This window comes from Diceros bicornis, chromosome 17 (genome assembly GCF_020826845.1).
Source record: "Diceros bicornis minor isolate mBicDic1 chromosome 17, mDicBic1.mat.cur, whole genome shotgun sequence".
Classification (NCBI taxonomy): Eukaryota; Metazoa; Chordata; class Mammalia; order Perissodactyla; family Rhinocerotidae; genus Diceros; species Diceros bicornis.
In genome coordinates this window covers 49,855,786-49,873,724 of record NC_080756.1, presented here as the reverse complement: position 1 = coordinate 49,873,724, position 17,939 = coordinate 49,855,786, and the positions used below count along the sequence as shown (strand labels likewise).

The window sequence follows — 17,939 nt, the reverse complement described above, 5'->3', positions numbered from 1 at the left end:
ACATTTGTATGACTTCTCAATTTCAGCTATTAAAAAAATACTAACATACACATTTTTCCATATATATCTTGCTGCACATGTGCAAAGATTTTTAGTGTATAAAAATAAGAGTGTGATTAATGTGTGTTAAGGACCATCTTCAGCTTAAGAACATAATGTCACACTGTAGCACAAAGTTGTTTTACCCATTTATATTCCTATGAATAGTGTTGAAAAATTCCCACTGCCTCAGATCTTTCTCAAAATTAGTAACACCAGACTGATATTTACACTTTTGTATTTATATAAAATATTATTACACTTATCTTACACTTAACATTTTATAATCCTTTTTCTATTCTAATTTTTAAATTATCTTTAGTTTGAAAAAATTTCATTACCCTTTTCTCTATTACTGTGATTTCATATACATTTATTCATGTTGCATTGTATATTACTTATACATTTGTTAATATTTTATTATATATTTTATAATATTCTTCACCTCAAATGTTTTGTTATCAGCAAAGTGTTAATATAGCAGAGATATTTCCTATAATCAAACACTATGTCAGATCACTGGAGAAAATATGATTAAGTAACAGCAATTGTAAGGCAAGTTTCAATGCTGTTTAACAACACCTAAGGGATCCTGTGAAAGAAATGTTGAAATTCAAAATTAACTTACAAGGTCTTCTATTAAGCTATTTTCCCATAGAATATAGGAAGTCCTTTTAAATTCTTCCTACAAAGCTAAAAGTTTTGGTTTTCTTAGAGAGAATTTAAGGTGCTACAGTAGTCTCAGGTGATCTGTCTTAGCTTACTGATTCCAAAAATTATAATAAATGAGTGGCCTGAGAGAAAGAAAGTTGAAATCACCATGACAGACATCATAACCTAATATCTCTCTACCTTATGGGAGATCCAACTTGTTATTAGAATGGAAGTAAAGTAAATGACAAAGAGGAGGAAGAAGGTTGTCACCATTTTCACAGCCTGTTATGGGCCTCTGTGCTGGAGGCCCTCACGCCCATCAGGTTGAGCTGCAAATTCTTGGTGTCTCGGCAAAGACAGACATAAAAGGAGCAAGGAGGTCAGGGACAGAGGAAAGGGGATGACACAGGTCAAGCTAAGAAGAAGGCTTTTGAGATAGAAAATTTTATTTACATCTAAATGCAAAGTCACATGTCTTTCATGTACCCTATAGGTATTCATCCACAACTCACGAAGAGCATCCTGTATTAAGAAGTAAACAGAAAATAAGAAGAAAGACCCAGGAAAAGCACAAGAACCACTCTGTTCACTCTCCACTTCAGCCAGATGAAAAAGAAGGAGAAGAAACTGGTTGTCTTAAGCAAGCAGAAAACGCTTAGGTAGGTGGCAAAACAGGTAGTTAAATGATCAGTTAGTGCCCAAAGAAGAGTAACCGCTTTTGCTAGTTTCCTGGTGGGGTACAGATGTGGAGACAGCCCCATTATAAATGAACCAAATAGTGTTATCCACAGTTGAATGACATTGGCCATAGCCAAGCTGGTAAAGGTGAAATCAGCTGATGAGATCTTCCCGTTCTTGACACATTCGATGCAGTTTACCAGTCCAATGAACCCATTCCCCAGTATTCCTAAGACCAGTTCTCCTGCTGCCACGGCCAGAAAGGAGACCTTCATTCCTATTGACATTTCTATGAAAATATTTCTACAGTTGTGCCTCACTGACAACTTTATAAACGGTTGCAGATTGACATCCATTTATGATACTTTTTATAAATGTTTTCTTTATAATTCCAGGAAGTACAGTGAAAATTCCGCTCTGTGATATAGTTTCAGAGATCTTCATGAAAGAATAGTTCATTCTATTTATATTGTAATTCCAGTGATAAACCAAACAGTTCTGTTAAGAGATACAAAGCTTCATGAATACCTTTCTTATTACTTACATTCAGCTAGTATATAATTTCCAGAGTAAACACTATTGATGTCCACGTATCCTTGGCACCAGCTGCAAATTTCCATTTGTACTAATAAGGGATAAAGTCAGGTATGTAACCATGCAAATATGAGAGAGATTATTTTCCACAAATTTACCCTTTATCTCCCCTAAGCCACACACCTGAATGCAAATATTTTAGATTTTGAACAGAAATTGCTGGAAAAATTAATTTAAAATTAAAATTAATTGTATAACTAATTAAAATTAATATTAAATTTTAATAATTCAGTCATTATTTGTTACTCATCAATAAGATCCTTCTACTTATCATGTATTTTTACTGATTCAAGTTGATTTATAGAATAATTTAAGGCAATTATTTCTAGTTCAAAGAACACACCCAAGTCCTAGAACAAGTAGCTGTAAATAATTAATACTCAATGACATGTTTGAAACCTTGCTTACAACTTTTACAATTTCCATGAGACTCCACTCAGTCTCGCATTACTAAATCGCCTCTGGCTAGGAGAGAAGGAATTTACCTCAGGAGGTGATCAATGACTTTAATCTCCTGCCTACGTGTTCCTTGAGGCATACCATACCTTGGAATGCAAGCACACATCTCATTCATCCACGCCCAAGCCGTAATCTTTGAGATTAACCAGAACCCATTAACTGGCTTGACTAGATCACCTAATACTTTTTCCTTTGACATTTTTTTAGAGTAGTAAAAACAGTTAAAATTATATATAATGGCCCTGCACAGACACTTGTACTGCAGATCTTTACTGTCCATGGATCCTGTCCCCATACTGAACACAAAATAAAGGTACACGTACAAACGAGCGGCTGGTGTCGGAAGATTCTTTTTCCACTCGTGACTCAGTGGCCCCACATCACTTAATATTGCAGGAGCTAAATCAGATGTTATAAGCAATATATACTGGAAATATACATGAGGAAGCCACAAACACTACAGTGGAGAATCAATTATGGTTTTATAAAGATAAGAACATTTAGTTGGCACTTAGATTCTTTAGAATTTGTAAAGAAATAGGTAAAAGAACTGATATTCAAGACTGATGTAAGGACAAGTACAAATTATCAAAATGATATAAACAAGCTACACCATATTTCCAAACGGAGGAACTTCTTTTGTTTTACAATAACTTATTGGCTGTTTTAATTGAATTATTACTAAGTGCCATCCATCTTCCATGTCCTAAATTCCATGTTGTCCTCTTCTTTCCAGGCTATAGAGAGACTATATTTGCCACCTCCCTTACAGATGGTTGTGGCAATGTGACTGAAATCTGAAAAACGTAATGTGAGTGAAAATAATGTGAGCCCTTTATAGGCCCAGTCCCAAAACTCTCCCCATGCACACCTCTCCATATGCCTTTCTCCTCCTGGCTGTCTGGAATGGAGATGACTCCAAGGCAATGGTGGAAGCCACATGTTAAAGATGGCATACTTTAGATCAGCCTGATTTCCTGGATAACTGCATAAACAAGCTCCTCAGACATATCAGTACTGCTAAAAGAGCAATATTAAGTGTATTTTGTGTTTGAGTCACTCTGTGTGGTGGAGTTACTTGGGACAGCATTTTGTCTACCCGATCTAATGCAGAAATTGGAACTGAGTTGTGCAAATTTGTTTAGAGGCATTTGAATGGTGAAGAAACAAAACCAGGAAATCCATGCAACCTGCAGATTTTGTGATGACATTTGTTTTCTTTGGTTTCCCAGTGCTAATATGGTTTATTCATCCATTTATTTAGTCATTACAATATCTTTGGGCCAACTATTCTATGGGCTGGCTTTTATGTCCTGGGGAGTCAGCAGAAAACAAGATAGACAAGATCCCCACATTATACGGCTTATATTCTACTGAGGCAGACAGATGACAAAAAGTAAATGAATAAATTAGATGTGGAAATGATTTATCTTAAGGTTTACATAATGTTGATAAAGTTTCATAATAGTAAGAATTAATACAGACACGTCAATTCGCTTGTTGAACACGGTGTACATTTCTTTCTTATACTAGAACTTACTATCAAAAATATGTTAACACACTTTCTATTTCATCATTTTCCACAAGATTATAATAGAACATATCTTGAAGATATTCTCTATAATTATTACACAGACATCCCAGATACCATTTTAACATATGCAGAAAAGTCATTGAATTATGTACCATAATTGCTGTTATTCTTTATATGGACATATTTTTAAGATAGGGAAGATTTGTGTGTTCACATCTGAGGTTTGGAAAGAATCTTTAGGCAGCAAGATGGAGGAGATGACTGGCAATTCAGAGGCCCAAAGGTGGTTTAGGGGAAAACTGAATAATTTGATATCAGATCTCAACTTCAAAAAATGTCTTCTTAATTCAAAAACTATAAGAAATGACTTTCCTAACTGCATATGAAAACATAGCAACATTGAAAACAAGTCATAATCGTTTTTCTTTCTTCTTCATCTCAATTTTACAATCTGATTTTTTTCTAAGCCTTTCACCTACTGATATTAAATCTAATATTCTTCAGTACTGTTTATTGTACACATATCTAAAATTTATTCTAAATATCTTTGTCACTCTTGAATTTTATTGTATGCATCTTTTCCAAAGAACAGTTCTGATTGTTCTCCACTAACCATGAAGTACAAATTCATGGTGGAATAATATCTATCCCAATCATATATCCTCAATGTGTAATTTAGAATTGAATATAATTACCATCCAAAAGATTGGAGATTCAAAACATAAAATCTGAACACACTGTGGTACATATGTTTCGTCCTAATTACAATGAAAATAGCCTTGATTTCCTGATAAGTTGTCTGTTCTTAAAAGTGCATAAATATAGCTCATAAACTCTTCAATTAGAAGATGATAATACATAATATGTATGCAAAATAGACATCGCTTTCTAATCCTGAGGAATTTCTTACTATATTTTGTAAAATAAGATTGCTTACCTCAAGAAATTGGTTAACAGTATGGTAATCTTATAATCTTTCTTATATTTTTCGACACCTGTCTTAGCCTTTTGTTTCCCCAAATCAGAATAAATGAGTGGCTTGAAGGATACAGCATTCTAAGAACCTGGCAAAGCATGAAAACTGGTTCATTCTGCAGCCTATCAGAACTCCAATATGAGATGATTAGAGCCAGGGAGTAACCGGCATACAGCAAGAGAAAGGAGACCACAGTTTGCATGGCTCTTATGTGGACTCGGGTGCTGAGATCTTGGGATCCTTTGCCATTGAGCTGCATCTTCTTGAGATGTTTCCACAGGGAAATGATTAACAGAAGAAAAGATGTCAGGGACATAGTAAAGGGTGTGAAGTTTATCAGTGTGTATAGAGTCATATTTGAAAGTCGTAAAATGTCACTCAATTTCGTGTTCCCAGTGATGTTTCCTTCACATTCATTGGTCTGCATATTCTCATCTATGCATAGCACTGCAAGATAAGAAGCCAAAAAGACAAAACTCCCCAACAGTATTACGAGAAGTACCCTTTTAACTCTCTGCTTTAGGTAAAGAAATATAAGGCTGGAGAAATTAGCTATCTTGAGCAAATAAAATATGCTGAGGCTAGTACCCAGCCAGAGGCTGAAATGGTTGCTTACTGCCCAGGCTATATGAAAAATAATTCTTACTTCTAAATTATGGAAAACTGGAGTAAGTACAGTTGTATACCAATTTATTAATATTACCCAAAGCAATCCAATTCTGGAGACCGCCAGAGCTGTGAGAATTTGATCAGCTGAGGACATCTTTTGTCTCTTGACCCAGTCAATGCAGTTCACCAGTGCCATGAAGCCACTGGCAAAATTTCCCAGAATAAATTCAGTCGTTATTAGGATGGAAAAAATGCTTGGTAGTAAACTTATCATGTCTAGAAAGCAAAAGAAGCCAAGTCTAGTATCACTGGTTGTGATTCCTGTGATATTCTGACCTTAACTTCTACGTGCAGCTGCTCTCTGAATGTTCGGTAAAGTCCTTGTTTCTTTTAAAATCTGTGACCGATGTCAAGCAGGAAAGCACCAGGCTATGCCAACGGAGGTGCTGAGTGCTGTCTTTAAGAAAAACATTGCTACTCCCCAAACAGCTCAAATTGACTCCTATTTATACACTGCGTGCCCTTGCCATGAGCTGGATTATTCCATAACTGATGTTGAAGTGAAAGCTGAATTCTCATTTGCTAGCATGCAAACAAGAACATATTGTTTTGCAATTTTTTCCTTGTTTAACCTCTCTATAATTTGTATTCATCAACATCACTTGTTAGCAAAATTTAAAAATCCAGTACAAAGAACATATAGTGAATGTCTAAACTATTAGAGGGAGATTGCTCATAACGAGGATCACCATCACTATGGATCTATTTATTCATTTATTTATCTATTTATTTATTTTTTTGCTGAGGAAGATTCACCCTGAGCTAACATCTGTTGCTAATCTTCCTCTATTTTCCTCTATTTTGTATGTAAGCTGGTCTACAGCACGGCCACCAACGAGTGGGGTAGGTCCACATCCGGGAACTGAACTCAGGCTGCTGAAGCAGAGCGCACCAAACTTAACCAGTAGGCCACCAGACCTGACCTTATTTATTGATTTTTAATACCAGATTTATGGAGAAAGAATTCAAGCTTTTTATGTCAAAACTATCCATGATTTTCTTGTGAACCCCAGAAAGGCCAAGATACTTTAAATGATAGTAGCTGAAACCAACACTTACTATGAATTTATTGTTTGTAAGCTCATAAACACACACACACACAAATTCACACATACATCTCATGGATGGAATTATTGTCCTATAATTTCCAAAATGTAAAATCAGAGTCAGGAGGTCATCTAGGTTTAAATCCCCCTTTTCTCCCATGCAGGCTTTTCAATCCATTATTCAGAGCTGTCAAACATATCTCTCATGCTTAGGTCTGTGATAAAGTTTCTCTTTTGATTTTATTTAATATTTAAATATTAATGTTTAATGAAAATATTAAGAGGTTTTGTAAATATTCCTTGGGCACTTCAAAAGAATGTGTGTTTTCCATTGCAGATTCCAGACTTTTCCATGTATGAATAGCATTTTTATTTTCTGTTTAATTAATTTTTGACTATTTGGTATTTTTTAAGATTATTAGATGTTAAACCAACCTCTACCCTTGGATTTTATTCAGTTTCAGTTTTTATAGCACTTATGATCATTTTTAGTGGAGGATCTTGGGGCCAGACTTCCGGGGTCGAAAACCCAAACTCTCGGCTTCATACATCTCTGATCTTGGACTCTTTCAAAACTATTCTCTGCCTCAGTATAGTCATCAGTAAAATGCAGATAATAACGCCATCCTCATCCGGTGGTCTTTGGGAGAAGTAAGTATACAGTCTGTGTACAGCGCGTTCCCGTTTGCCTGCCTGGTACAGAGCAGGCGTGGAGGCTTGTTACTTACTCATCTGATGCTGTGCTATTTGATACTTCAGAGTTAACCTGTGAGAACTCCCACTCATGAGTACAATGTAGCAGGTTGAAAATGGCAAAGTTTCCTCCTACAACTATAAGGATACAGGGAATCAATTGGCAAAATTATATTTTAATTTAGTCAGAGAGCTGTGCAAGGAAGGACCACCAAATGAAATGAAATCTGGAATGAGGAGAGTCTTTTCAGGTAAAGAGATGATTGATATATTCAGTGTAATCCCTATCAAATCCCAGCAGCCTCTATTTGCAGAAAATGAAAAACTATTCCTAAAATGTGTAGGGAAAGGCAAAGCCCACAGAATAGCCAAAAGAATTTTTTAAAAAAGAACAAATTGGAGGATCACAGTTCCTAACATCAAAGTTTACTACTAGGCTGCATTAATCAGGATAGCATGGTTCTCTCATGAAGACACACATATGTATCAATGAAACAAAATTGAGAGCCCAGATTAACATTTACATTCATGCTCAATTGATTTCAAGAAAACTATCAAGGAAGTCAATGTGGAAATGATCTATTTATCAACAAATGAAGTTGGAACAATTAGATACTCACATTTATACAGATGAATTTAGTTCCTTATTTCATACAATAAACAAAATTAATTCAAAAGTGATCATAGACCAAAATTTAAGAGAAACAACTATAAACTTGAGAAGAAAAGTTTTCTAAACTTGAGTTGGGTGGACCTCTTAGATACAATACCAAAAGCATGATTCATAAAATGAATATACTAATAAATTGGACTGCATCAAAACTGAAAACACTTTATCCTGTGATTACTGCTCCCTGATGTTCACACCCTGTCTGATTCCCTTTCCTTCAGTGTGGGCGGGACCTGTGACTGACTTCTGGCCTGCAGAATATGGCAAGCATGAAAGGATTTTGCATGTAATTAAGATCCCAAATCAACTGATTTTGAGTTAAATCAAAGGGAGATTATCCTTTATGGGCCTGACTTGATTAGGTAAAGCTTTTAACAGAGTGGCTGGTCCTCCCCTGAGTGAGAGAGGTTTTTGCTGGCCTTGAGGAAGTAAGCAGCCACGTTATGGAGTGCCTGTGGAAAGGGCCGCAAGAAAATGAATTCTGCCAACAACTTGAGTGGGCTTGGAAGTGGATTCTTCTCCAGTGAAGCCTGTAGATAGAATGCAATATCATCAAAATATTTATTTCAAGTTGATGAGATCCTGAAGCAGAGAACACAGCTAAACCTTGCCAGACTCCGGACCCCCCAAAATTATGAGATATACATGTGTTTGCTGGTTTAAGCCACTAAATTTGTGGTAATCTGTTACACAGCTGATGGATAATTCTTATAGAAAAATACAGTTTGTCTACATCCTCAGATGTCATTCAACATATTAAAAAATGCACCTGATTGCATTATAACATTGTGAAATTATAAATACACTGTAAATTATATAATTAAAAATATGTATATATTTATTTCCAGACACATAGAAAGATTCTATTCTAAGAATGCGGTTTAAAATATAAGAAAGTCCAATGGGATAACATGGAAATAGATTTTTAAAACGCTCCAAATATTTTTAACATACTTATATTCCTATATTTTCCTTTTTAAGAGTGTCATTTTTTTGAGTTTAAGTTTTCCTTCCTTTTAAAAAGCACTTCAGCTGCCCCCTAATCCTAAGAACAGCTTGCTTCAGCTGGCTGTTTTTCAAAATTGGGATAAATGAATGGCCTAAAGGATGGGCAGATACTATTAATTTACCAAATGTCTATATCAGCTTCTTAGGGGACAATAAATGGCCATGAACTATTATAAGAATCAACACAATAGAAATCAAAAAGAGAAAGGAAAAAGAAGTCACCATTCTCATGGCTTTTCCATGAGCTTCACTGTTGGGATCTTGGGACCCTGTGATACTGAACTTCATCCTCAGGATATGCCTCCAAAGAGAAAGAAGTAACAGAAGAACCGATGCTATGGAAATAGTTATGGGTATGGTGATCTCAACACCGATGAGCACTAAGAAAATAATAGTCCGTGTTTCATCCATGTTAATCCTTCAAGTCTAGTTTGTTTTTAGATTTAAAATATCAGGAATTACTTGGTCTATCACTGGGATGCTAAAAAGAAAAAAGAGCAAAGATCTCAGAAAAATAATAATAACCACCTTTAATCAAAGAAAAAGAGGATGGAAAAAACATAGCTATCTTCAGGGAATAGACGATGCTGAGACAGGTGTCAAACCAGACGCTTAAGTGGTTGATCATTATGCAAAACAGAATATTATCGTTCTAATTTGACCAGTGCTGTGTGGATCTGCAGACAGCACCGGTAGAAATGAGTCAATCACTATCATGATCAAGAAACACATCCTGCTTATTGATAAGCTGGTGAAGATGAGGGTGAGGAAGCTGATTTTCTTGTGTCTTACCCAGATGATGTAGTTCATTATTCCAATCAATCCATTTCCCTAAGTACCAAGTATGAATTCCATAGTTAAGACAACCCAAAAGATGTTGTCCTGTGCGCTTGAGATTTCTTCTGAGTGAAAAACTATCATCCCAGATAGGACTATTGATGAACTGAGGGATTGAAAACTAGTATTTTTTGTGGTGCTTTTTTTGTTTTTGTTTGTTGTGGAATGTGGCTTCCATTCCATTTCAGTAAACACCAGCTTCTATTATCACACTGATCCTCAGCTAACGTTGTGAAAAACATTTCAGTTTTTTTTTAAATGTCTTAGTTTGTGATTTCCTTCACAACAAATGTGCATATTTCTCCTTTTACAGTAATGCCAGTTGTAACCTCTTATGTTCTATATGAGGGAAAGAATAACATTTAGTTTGCTTACATGCAAATGAGAAAGATTCTCTTTCAGTATTTCACCTTCTGCCCTACTCTAAAATGCACATTAAAAAAAACACAAAAATCTCCAAGTAGGAGTTTCTAAGAGCCATCTGCAGAATTAAAATTGGTGTAGAAAACTGAATTTAGAGATAGAAATTCATCATCACCATCACAGTCAGCATCATCATTCACTACTGTACTCAAAAAGGAAACCAATAAAAAACAGCAATAATTCAACTCTACCTAGGGTGAAGGAAGGTAAGTCGTTGTAAATAATTCACAAATTGAGACAACTTGGGAAAAATGAATCTGAGTAGTTGAAGTTTAAAAGAAATATATTATTTTTACCAGAATTATCTTTATTTTGATAATTACAGTAATACTGCTCAATATCCTCTGGATATGTGCTTATATATTACAAGGTATTTTTATCCTTGACATTACATTTGCTTCTTAAAAACATCATTTAGTAGAGATAGAAGAATACTCCATTTTGAAAATATGCAAACTGGAGATCACAGAACTTCAATATTTTGCTCAAGACCATGTAACTACACGTGACACATCAGGCCTTCAATGGGGTCTTTTGATCCAGAGTAGCACTCTTACATTTCTACCATATTTATTGTTGCATCCAAACTGACAGGAGCCAACATGTGTTTTTAAAAATGAAATTTTTTGTCACTGATACACAGTCCCTCAATATTAGAGTTTCTCAAGTTAAATTTCACAAAACATTAGAACTAAAAGTTATTCTCTGAACAGAAAATGATTTTATAGATAAAATAATTTGGGAAACTCCACGTACAGTACTATCTCTTGAATATTAACAGACTATACAGAGAATCCGTGATTTAAAAAAATTCTTTTAATGCCTAATTTTGCTTAACCCAGCATCATCTAAATTATTTGATAATTGAGAATTGCTTCCTTGTTATAACTATTAATACCCTACTGAACCAGTGATCTTCAGAACTTTGGGAAATGCCGCTTTATATCTCTTTTAATGACCATGTGTCATTCTGTTATATTGATGTATTGTAGTGTTTTTAAACACAAAAAAATTTTTTAGGCTTTTATATTAATTTTAATAAACTATTTGCATCGCTAGAACTAATTCTCTTAGCACATCTGTAATTATTCTGTTATGATAAATTTTTAGAATTGGGTCTGAAATATATCAAAAACATATAGTACATAAGCACATCAAATATGTGTGTGTGAAGATAGATATAGATGTGAAATTATGTATATTTATACTAAATTCCCCTCAAGAGAGAATATCCCACTATATGTTCTGTCTCCCAGTGTATGTGAGACAGTGTCCATGTTTCTGAGCCTTTCACTAGTCTGGATACCATTTTTGTATTTTTATAATATAGTTTACCAATAGATAGCCTCCATTCTTTACATCTTTATATACATTTTTTTTTTCAGTTTTTTTTTTCTAGTTATTCATTTTCCCTTACTCTTCTGGGTAAGTCTTTGCCTGATTCTATGAAGTTTCCTAGACCTTAACCTAAATAAACCACTCTGAATGAATGGGGAGGAAGAATTTTGCTATGATGTCTTACATATATGACTGAATTGGGCAAGACTTGATGTCACTTGAGCACATTGTCGCTGATTTGCTGGCTCCCTTTGCTGACTTGGAGCATCAAGCCCTGGCCTGCAGATCATTCAGTTCCACTGTGGTGCCTCATTTACCTTCTTGGTGTCCTGGTTTGGAAACCTGTCCAGCTCTGTGGCGAAGGGCACTAGCTTCCTCCGCATGTCACCTACACATGTGAGGTTTGAGTTAGAAACAGACATGGAATTCTGTTTTTCCTCCAGAGTTACACTTTATCATTGCTAATTCTGGTTTATCATGCTTCTCCTCTGCTTTACATCCAAATTTTCTTCCTGACTGTGGCATTGCTAACCTACCTTGCCTTCACAAACAGACACAAAGGCAGTGTCTTCTATTACAGACTTCTCCATGAGCTTTCACAATTGTGTAAGGTCTAATCCCTATTACAAACTCTTTATTCCATATCACTCACAGTGATTCTGCTTCCCTGAGTAAACCCTAACTGGTGCAAACATTGGTCATCGAAGTAGTTCCAAGGAAACAAAACTTTTAAGATCCATTCTTGGCATTGGATCTGAGTTCTCTGGAATTAGCTTTCTCATACGATTAGATTTAAGGTCGTTCATGACCCTGTTTCCAAAGGTAAAGGGGACACTGGTAATCCGTGGCATGCAGTGACACTCAGTTACTTAAATTATCATCTGGTGGCGCCTATAATCAAGTGTCTATAGAAGACAAGGCTTTGATTGAACAAGTAGTTCTACCATGAAATATATTAGTGAAAATAAGACGTACAATGGGTTGGTTGTTTCTAAGTGTTCTGGAAAACTTAGAGAAAGAAAAGGACGAGTTTAAGATTCTAAATTCCTAGCTTACAGTCCAAGTAAATAATCAGAAATTTTCCTTCATTATTATAAAAGAAATCCTTCTCTCCTGGACAGTATGGCTGAAATTTCTGAAAACCAAACCATATCAAATCCTGCAATAGATGAATCACACTGCAAAGTGAATTCACAACCCTACAACCTCCTGTGTAAATGACATAGCATTCTTTAAGAAGAAGAGAGACCCTAGAAGTTGGGGTGGGGATGTATGGAAAGACTTCAAAGAATGTGGGGATTCTTGAACCCCTCCATTCTACTTAGGCTTCTTTGTCAGATGAAGCAGCCTCCGTTTCCTCACTGAGGAGGGTAGTCTTCCCTTGACTCAAAAACCTGTCATGACTTTTCCCTGAGATGGTTGCTTTGGAGATGAATGCTGACCCACCTCAAGACATATCCCTACGTCCTTTTAGTGCTTTGACCTATAGTCCTACTCAACTCCCAGCAGGGCTCAAGTGATAAGGTACAAAGTATGATGCATGAGATGGTAATACATATCAAAAGAATTATAAGGTTCTGCTGATCTTATATTTTATTATTTATTATATTTTTTATATTTGCTAATTTTTTATTTTTAAATTTTATATTTTATATCAACACACCTGAAGAACATGAATAAGAAGGGATCATAAAGAAAGAAGAAATTAAAAATTGGAATAAACCAAATATAATAATATGGGCTCACTGACAAATATACAAAAAAAATGGCAAAAAAGAGAATCAAATGAGTAGTCCATGTACAAAGAAAATAGTGTTTTTTTTTATTTTCCTGGTTTAATATTGAGATATAGGAGTGCTATAAAAAGAGTATTAAGTAATTTTATTACAAAAAATTTACATATAATATTCAACACAACCAATTCTGAAGAGAAATTTGTTAGGATGAAGTCACCCAAGGAAATATGATACTTGAGTAAATACAGTTCATGGGTCCTATCAAACAATTCCAAAAAACTCCTATCGTGAATTCTCCTCATTCTACCATCAGCAACACATTCTCCAATTCATACCTAAAGAGTGAAAAATCTTACTCTTTAAGGATGCAGTTAATTGTTGGCTTTACTTTGTTCCACATCTCATGAAGTGTGGCACATATGTGATGCTTTATCATACAGTTTTAATCTAGAAATCTTTCAGACATGTTGTGGGCAAAAAATTTGTAATAACATATAAAGGCTTTTCTTCCCCTCAAAGAGTTCTGCTAATCCTAGGCAATAACACTCTAGGAGTGATAATGATTGAAAGGCTGAATTCCATTTGATTATCATGCAACTGTGAGAAAGAATAACTTGCACTGATTTGCAGTTTTCTTTGTGCCCTAATGCTTAGCTCATTTGGATCAAAATACCAGCTTTCCTGAATCTCCACTCACAAAAGAGAAGTTGAAATCTTGCCAGATTTATTCAAGGTACAGGTAGATTTTCTCACTTGAAGGAAAACCAGAGAAGGGTGCAGAAACCTGGAAAAATGACCCTAAGTCTTTTCTAGAAGAGCCTAAACCAATTAAGTCAAGAAAAAAATATCAAGACTAGAATTCAGAGAAACACAGAAAAAAAACTTCAGTAACAGGTAAGCAGTTTAAGATCAAATGCACAGAGGTACAGAGTAATTCCTTAGAAGGATTGCTATTACTGATGTCTTTGTTATCAGGGGAATTATAGTGGATGCATTATTTAAATGTCAATATCTATGAAGAGAGTAGAAACCACAGCCACCTAAAATAGTTGTTCTTTCCCACTCCACCTTCAGACCTTCTGGTTCACCTAGTTATGATTCCTGATGATTTCTATTAAATTCTTGAGGTAAGATCAAAGGCCTCATGATGGTTTTTCTTGCCATTTTCTTCACTAGTATCAGTATTTAATGTGGCCGTGTTATTACTATTTCCAATATTTCTTTCAAACAATTCGGATGAGTATAATCGCAGGTAGAGATTTCATGAGTTGGCAACAGCAGAAAGCAGTGGGAAATGGAGGTGAATCTCTGAGTTTTAGAGTATCTGCAGTTGGAAAGTTTTGTGTTGATTACTTCTGTGACCCTGAATGGCTCAATCATTATTCTTCTAGTTTTCAGAAGGGATGGATAGTGTCTGTGTATTTAGAATTGGGTCACACCCCATTTCTCAGTCATACTTTCATAATTTCAGAGCTGGTTACCTACCCTCAGCCTTATCCAGCTTCTTATATCTTAGAAATTGTCTTGTGTTACTAGTTGCTGAACCTGCAAAACTTTTTTGAGTCAGCTCTATTGTAAAATTGCTGCCAATCTGGACTGAGACTCTTTAAAATGTAAAAAGGTATCTGGACCCCAACCTTCTGTACCAAGAAGCAGGCTGAACACATTACTCAAAGGGGATATTTTCCAATGCCCTCTTCAAAACTATCCAAATTAGTGATGGGGAAAGAAGGACATCCCAGAGGTCAAAGCCAACAGGCATGAGATCAACAGACTGGAAAGCACAACAGGAGCCTAACAAGGAAACATGCTCTACTGCAAAGGACAGGGGCATGAAAATATTTTTCACATGATTTCAGAATTTCTATGAGCCAGAATTGCTGTATGTTTCCTCTTCTGCCCCTCTTTCAATGGGACTGTTTGTTGTGGTTATCCTGTCTTGTTTCAGCCCTTGTACTATATCTTTGACATGTAGATAACTTGTCTTTTTAATTCCTTGTTTTCCAGATGAAACAAAATGTAGATCAGAAGATTCTGGAATTCAAGACTAATGCTGTAACTGAATGAGACTTTGGAGGATGCTCAAAAGGAATGAGTATATTTGTACATGGGAGGAAAATGAATAATTGTAGCCAAAAGGGAGGACTGGAGTAGTCCTGTAATTCTTTTTCCTGCAATTCCTGCAATTTCCTACAATTCTTTCGTCCCCACTGTATCTATACCCTTTGACATGCAATAAAACTTTATACTCCACCATGGCCAGGGTGAACATCTTGTCCCTTGACTCTGAACTCAATCTCGTAAACTTGTTTTGAAAAGTGGAGAATTAGTAGACTTGACACAAGCAGAGGTTTGAAATAGCTTCCACCCTGGGGTTGGCCCGTTCTTGCTCTTCTGCAATCACCATGAGAACTTGACCAGGCTGGTGCACTGCTCCCAAGAGGAGAATCAGAAACTCGTGGAGTTAAGTTGCCCCAGCAAGATCCAGCTTAAACTGCCAATCAGCCAAACCATAACTGGCTCCCAGACACAGCCGTATGCTCCCAGACATACCCACTTTAAATCATTTGAGTAATCTAACACAGTCCAGCCTAGAAAAACTGAATTTGCAGACATATGAGATACAAATTTCTACTGGAATTTGACAGCAAAGTTTTGGGTGGTTTGTTTTTCAGCAAAAGTGAACAAATACAGGTACCATGCTAACCTAACTGTGGAAAATATGTTCACCATTTGCCTCTGGTGTATCAGTAATTCAGGAGTCAAAGGAAAAACAGATGGAGTTTTGTCATGGGACATAGATAATTAAGGATCGAAGAAAGCTTTTGGAAAGTTCTGAGGACTGCAGATACCATTATCTCAAATTTCTGCATATGGCAACTAAAATAAGAAATTTCCCACTTCTCTGTGTTAGCCTTGAGTACCATGTATATGGATGGTGGATTTCCCCCATAAACAACCATAATGATTGATTTTTATGGGAAATTTCTCCTTATTGACAATGTATTATTAAAAATTGTAATGCATGCTTAGAAGCAGACAAAACAAAAATGTGAAGTGCAGTCATTCATCACAAAGCAAACACCCATGTAACCACCATGCAGTTTAAGAAATGGCACATTGCAAACAGCCCAGGTCCACCTCCAGGCCACTTTCCAAGGCACTACACCTTTCTCCACTTCTCTGTAGGTGACCAATATCCATACTTTGTGAGGATCATTTCCTTGATTTTCTTTATACTTTACTACCTAAAAATGCAACTCTAAACTCTGTAGGTTTATTTTGCCTGCTTTTTGAACTTTTGTAAATAAAATGCTATAATATATTATTTTTGTGGCATCTTTTTTATTCAACATTATGTTTTCAAATTTATCCATATTGTTGCATGTACATGTAGTTCATTTCTTTTTGTTTCTCTATATTAGTCCATTGAAGGAGTTTATTAAAACATTCATTCATTCTTAGTTGATAGATATTTGGTCTGTTCCTTTTTTCTTTTTCTTTTCACTAGATCTTTTTTTGTTGAGGTATAATTGACATATAACATTCAAGTGTATAACATAATGTTTCAATATTTGTATTTATTGCAAATGATCACCACAATAAGTCTAGCTAACATCCGCTAACTAGGCTGTTTCTTTTTTAAGCTATTTTCAATAACGCTACTATGATCATTCTTTTACACATTTTTCGATGTCCTTGTCTTGGTATATAACTAGGAGTAGAATTGCAAGCTCCTTGAATATGATACTCTGACTCTCCTCACAGACAATGAAAATTTCAAAATACAATTGAACTAATTTTGCCCTTTTTACATTCACCCTCAGTCTATATGTTGTTATTCTTTTTGTATTAAATTTATTATGTATTTTAACCTCACAAAACAAGATTCTTTTAGACAGTCAACATTCATTTAGGTTTACACACATATTTACCATTTACATTAATTTTCATTCATTTTGGCCTCTTCAACTTTGTATTTGGAATAATGTTTATTCTATATGAAAAATATCCTTTTGAATTTCTCTTTACGAAAAGTCTGCTCTTCTTTTGAAACACACTGAAGATATTATTCCATGCAGTTCTAGCTTCCATTTTTTGTTGAAATCAGTTGTCTTTCAAACACTTGATCTTTTTAATATTATCTGCCTTTTTATCTCTGGCTACATATGAGATTTTTCTCTTAGAGTTTGGTTTCCTGTGATGTTTATATGTTAAATTGTTTTAGTTATCTTGTCTGAGGTTTGATGGTTTCTTCAATCAATGGACTGATACATTGTATCACTTTTGGGGAAATATCAGTAATAATGCTTCCACCTCATTTTTCTCTCTTCTATCTTCCAGAACTCCAGAAGATTGTGAGACTTTCGGACTGTAAACTTCATGTCTGTTACCCTCTAGCCTGTGCTTTCCACTTCCTGTGTTTATGCTTCACTTTGGGTAGTTATTTTCCAATTCACTAATTCTGTCTCCACTGTGTCTAAATGGTTATTAAATCTGTTTATTGAATTCTTAAACTTGAATATTCATTTTCTCGTTCCTCTTGTTTCAGTGATAGGAACAATCTTTTGTTCTTCTATAAGTC

General features: G+C 35.3%; 1 protein-coding gene across 1 annotated transcript; it reads right to left on the bottom strand.

Annotated features, from left to right (window-relative positions):
• Positions 1-4,908: 4,908 nt before the first annotated feature.
• LOC131415577 (taste receptor type 2 member 43-like) lies at positions 4,909-5,817 on the bottom strand. Its single transcript, XM_058557409.1, has one exon. The coding sequence runs from the start codon at positions 5,815-5,817 to the stop codon at positions 4,909-4,911; it is 909 nt and encodes a 302-aa protein (XP_058413392.1).
• Positions 5,818-17,939: the final 12,122 nt, after the last annotated feature.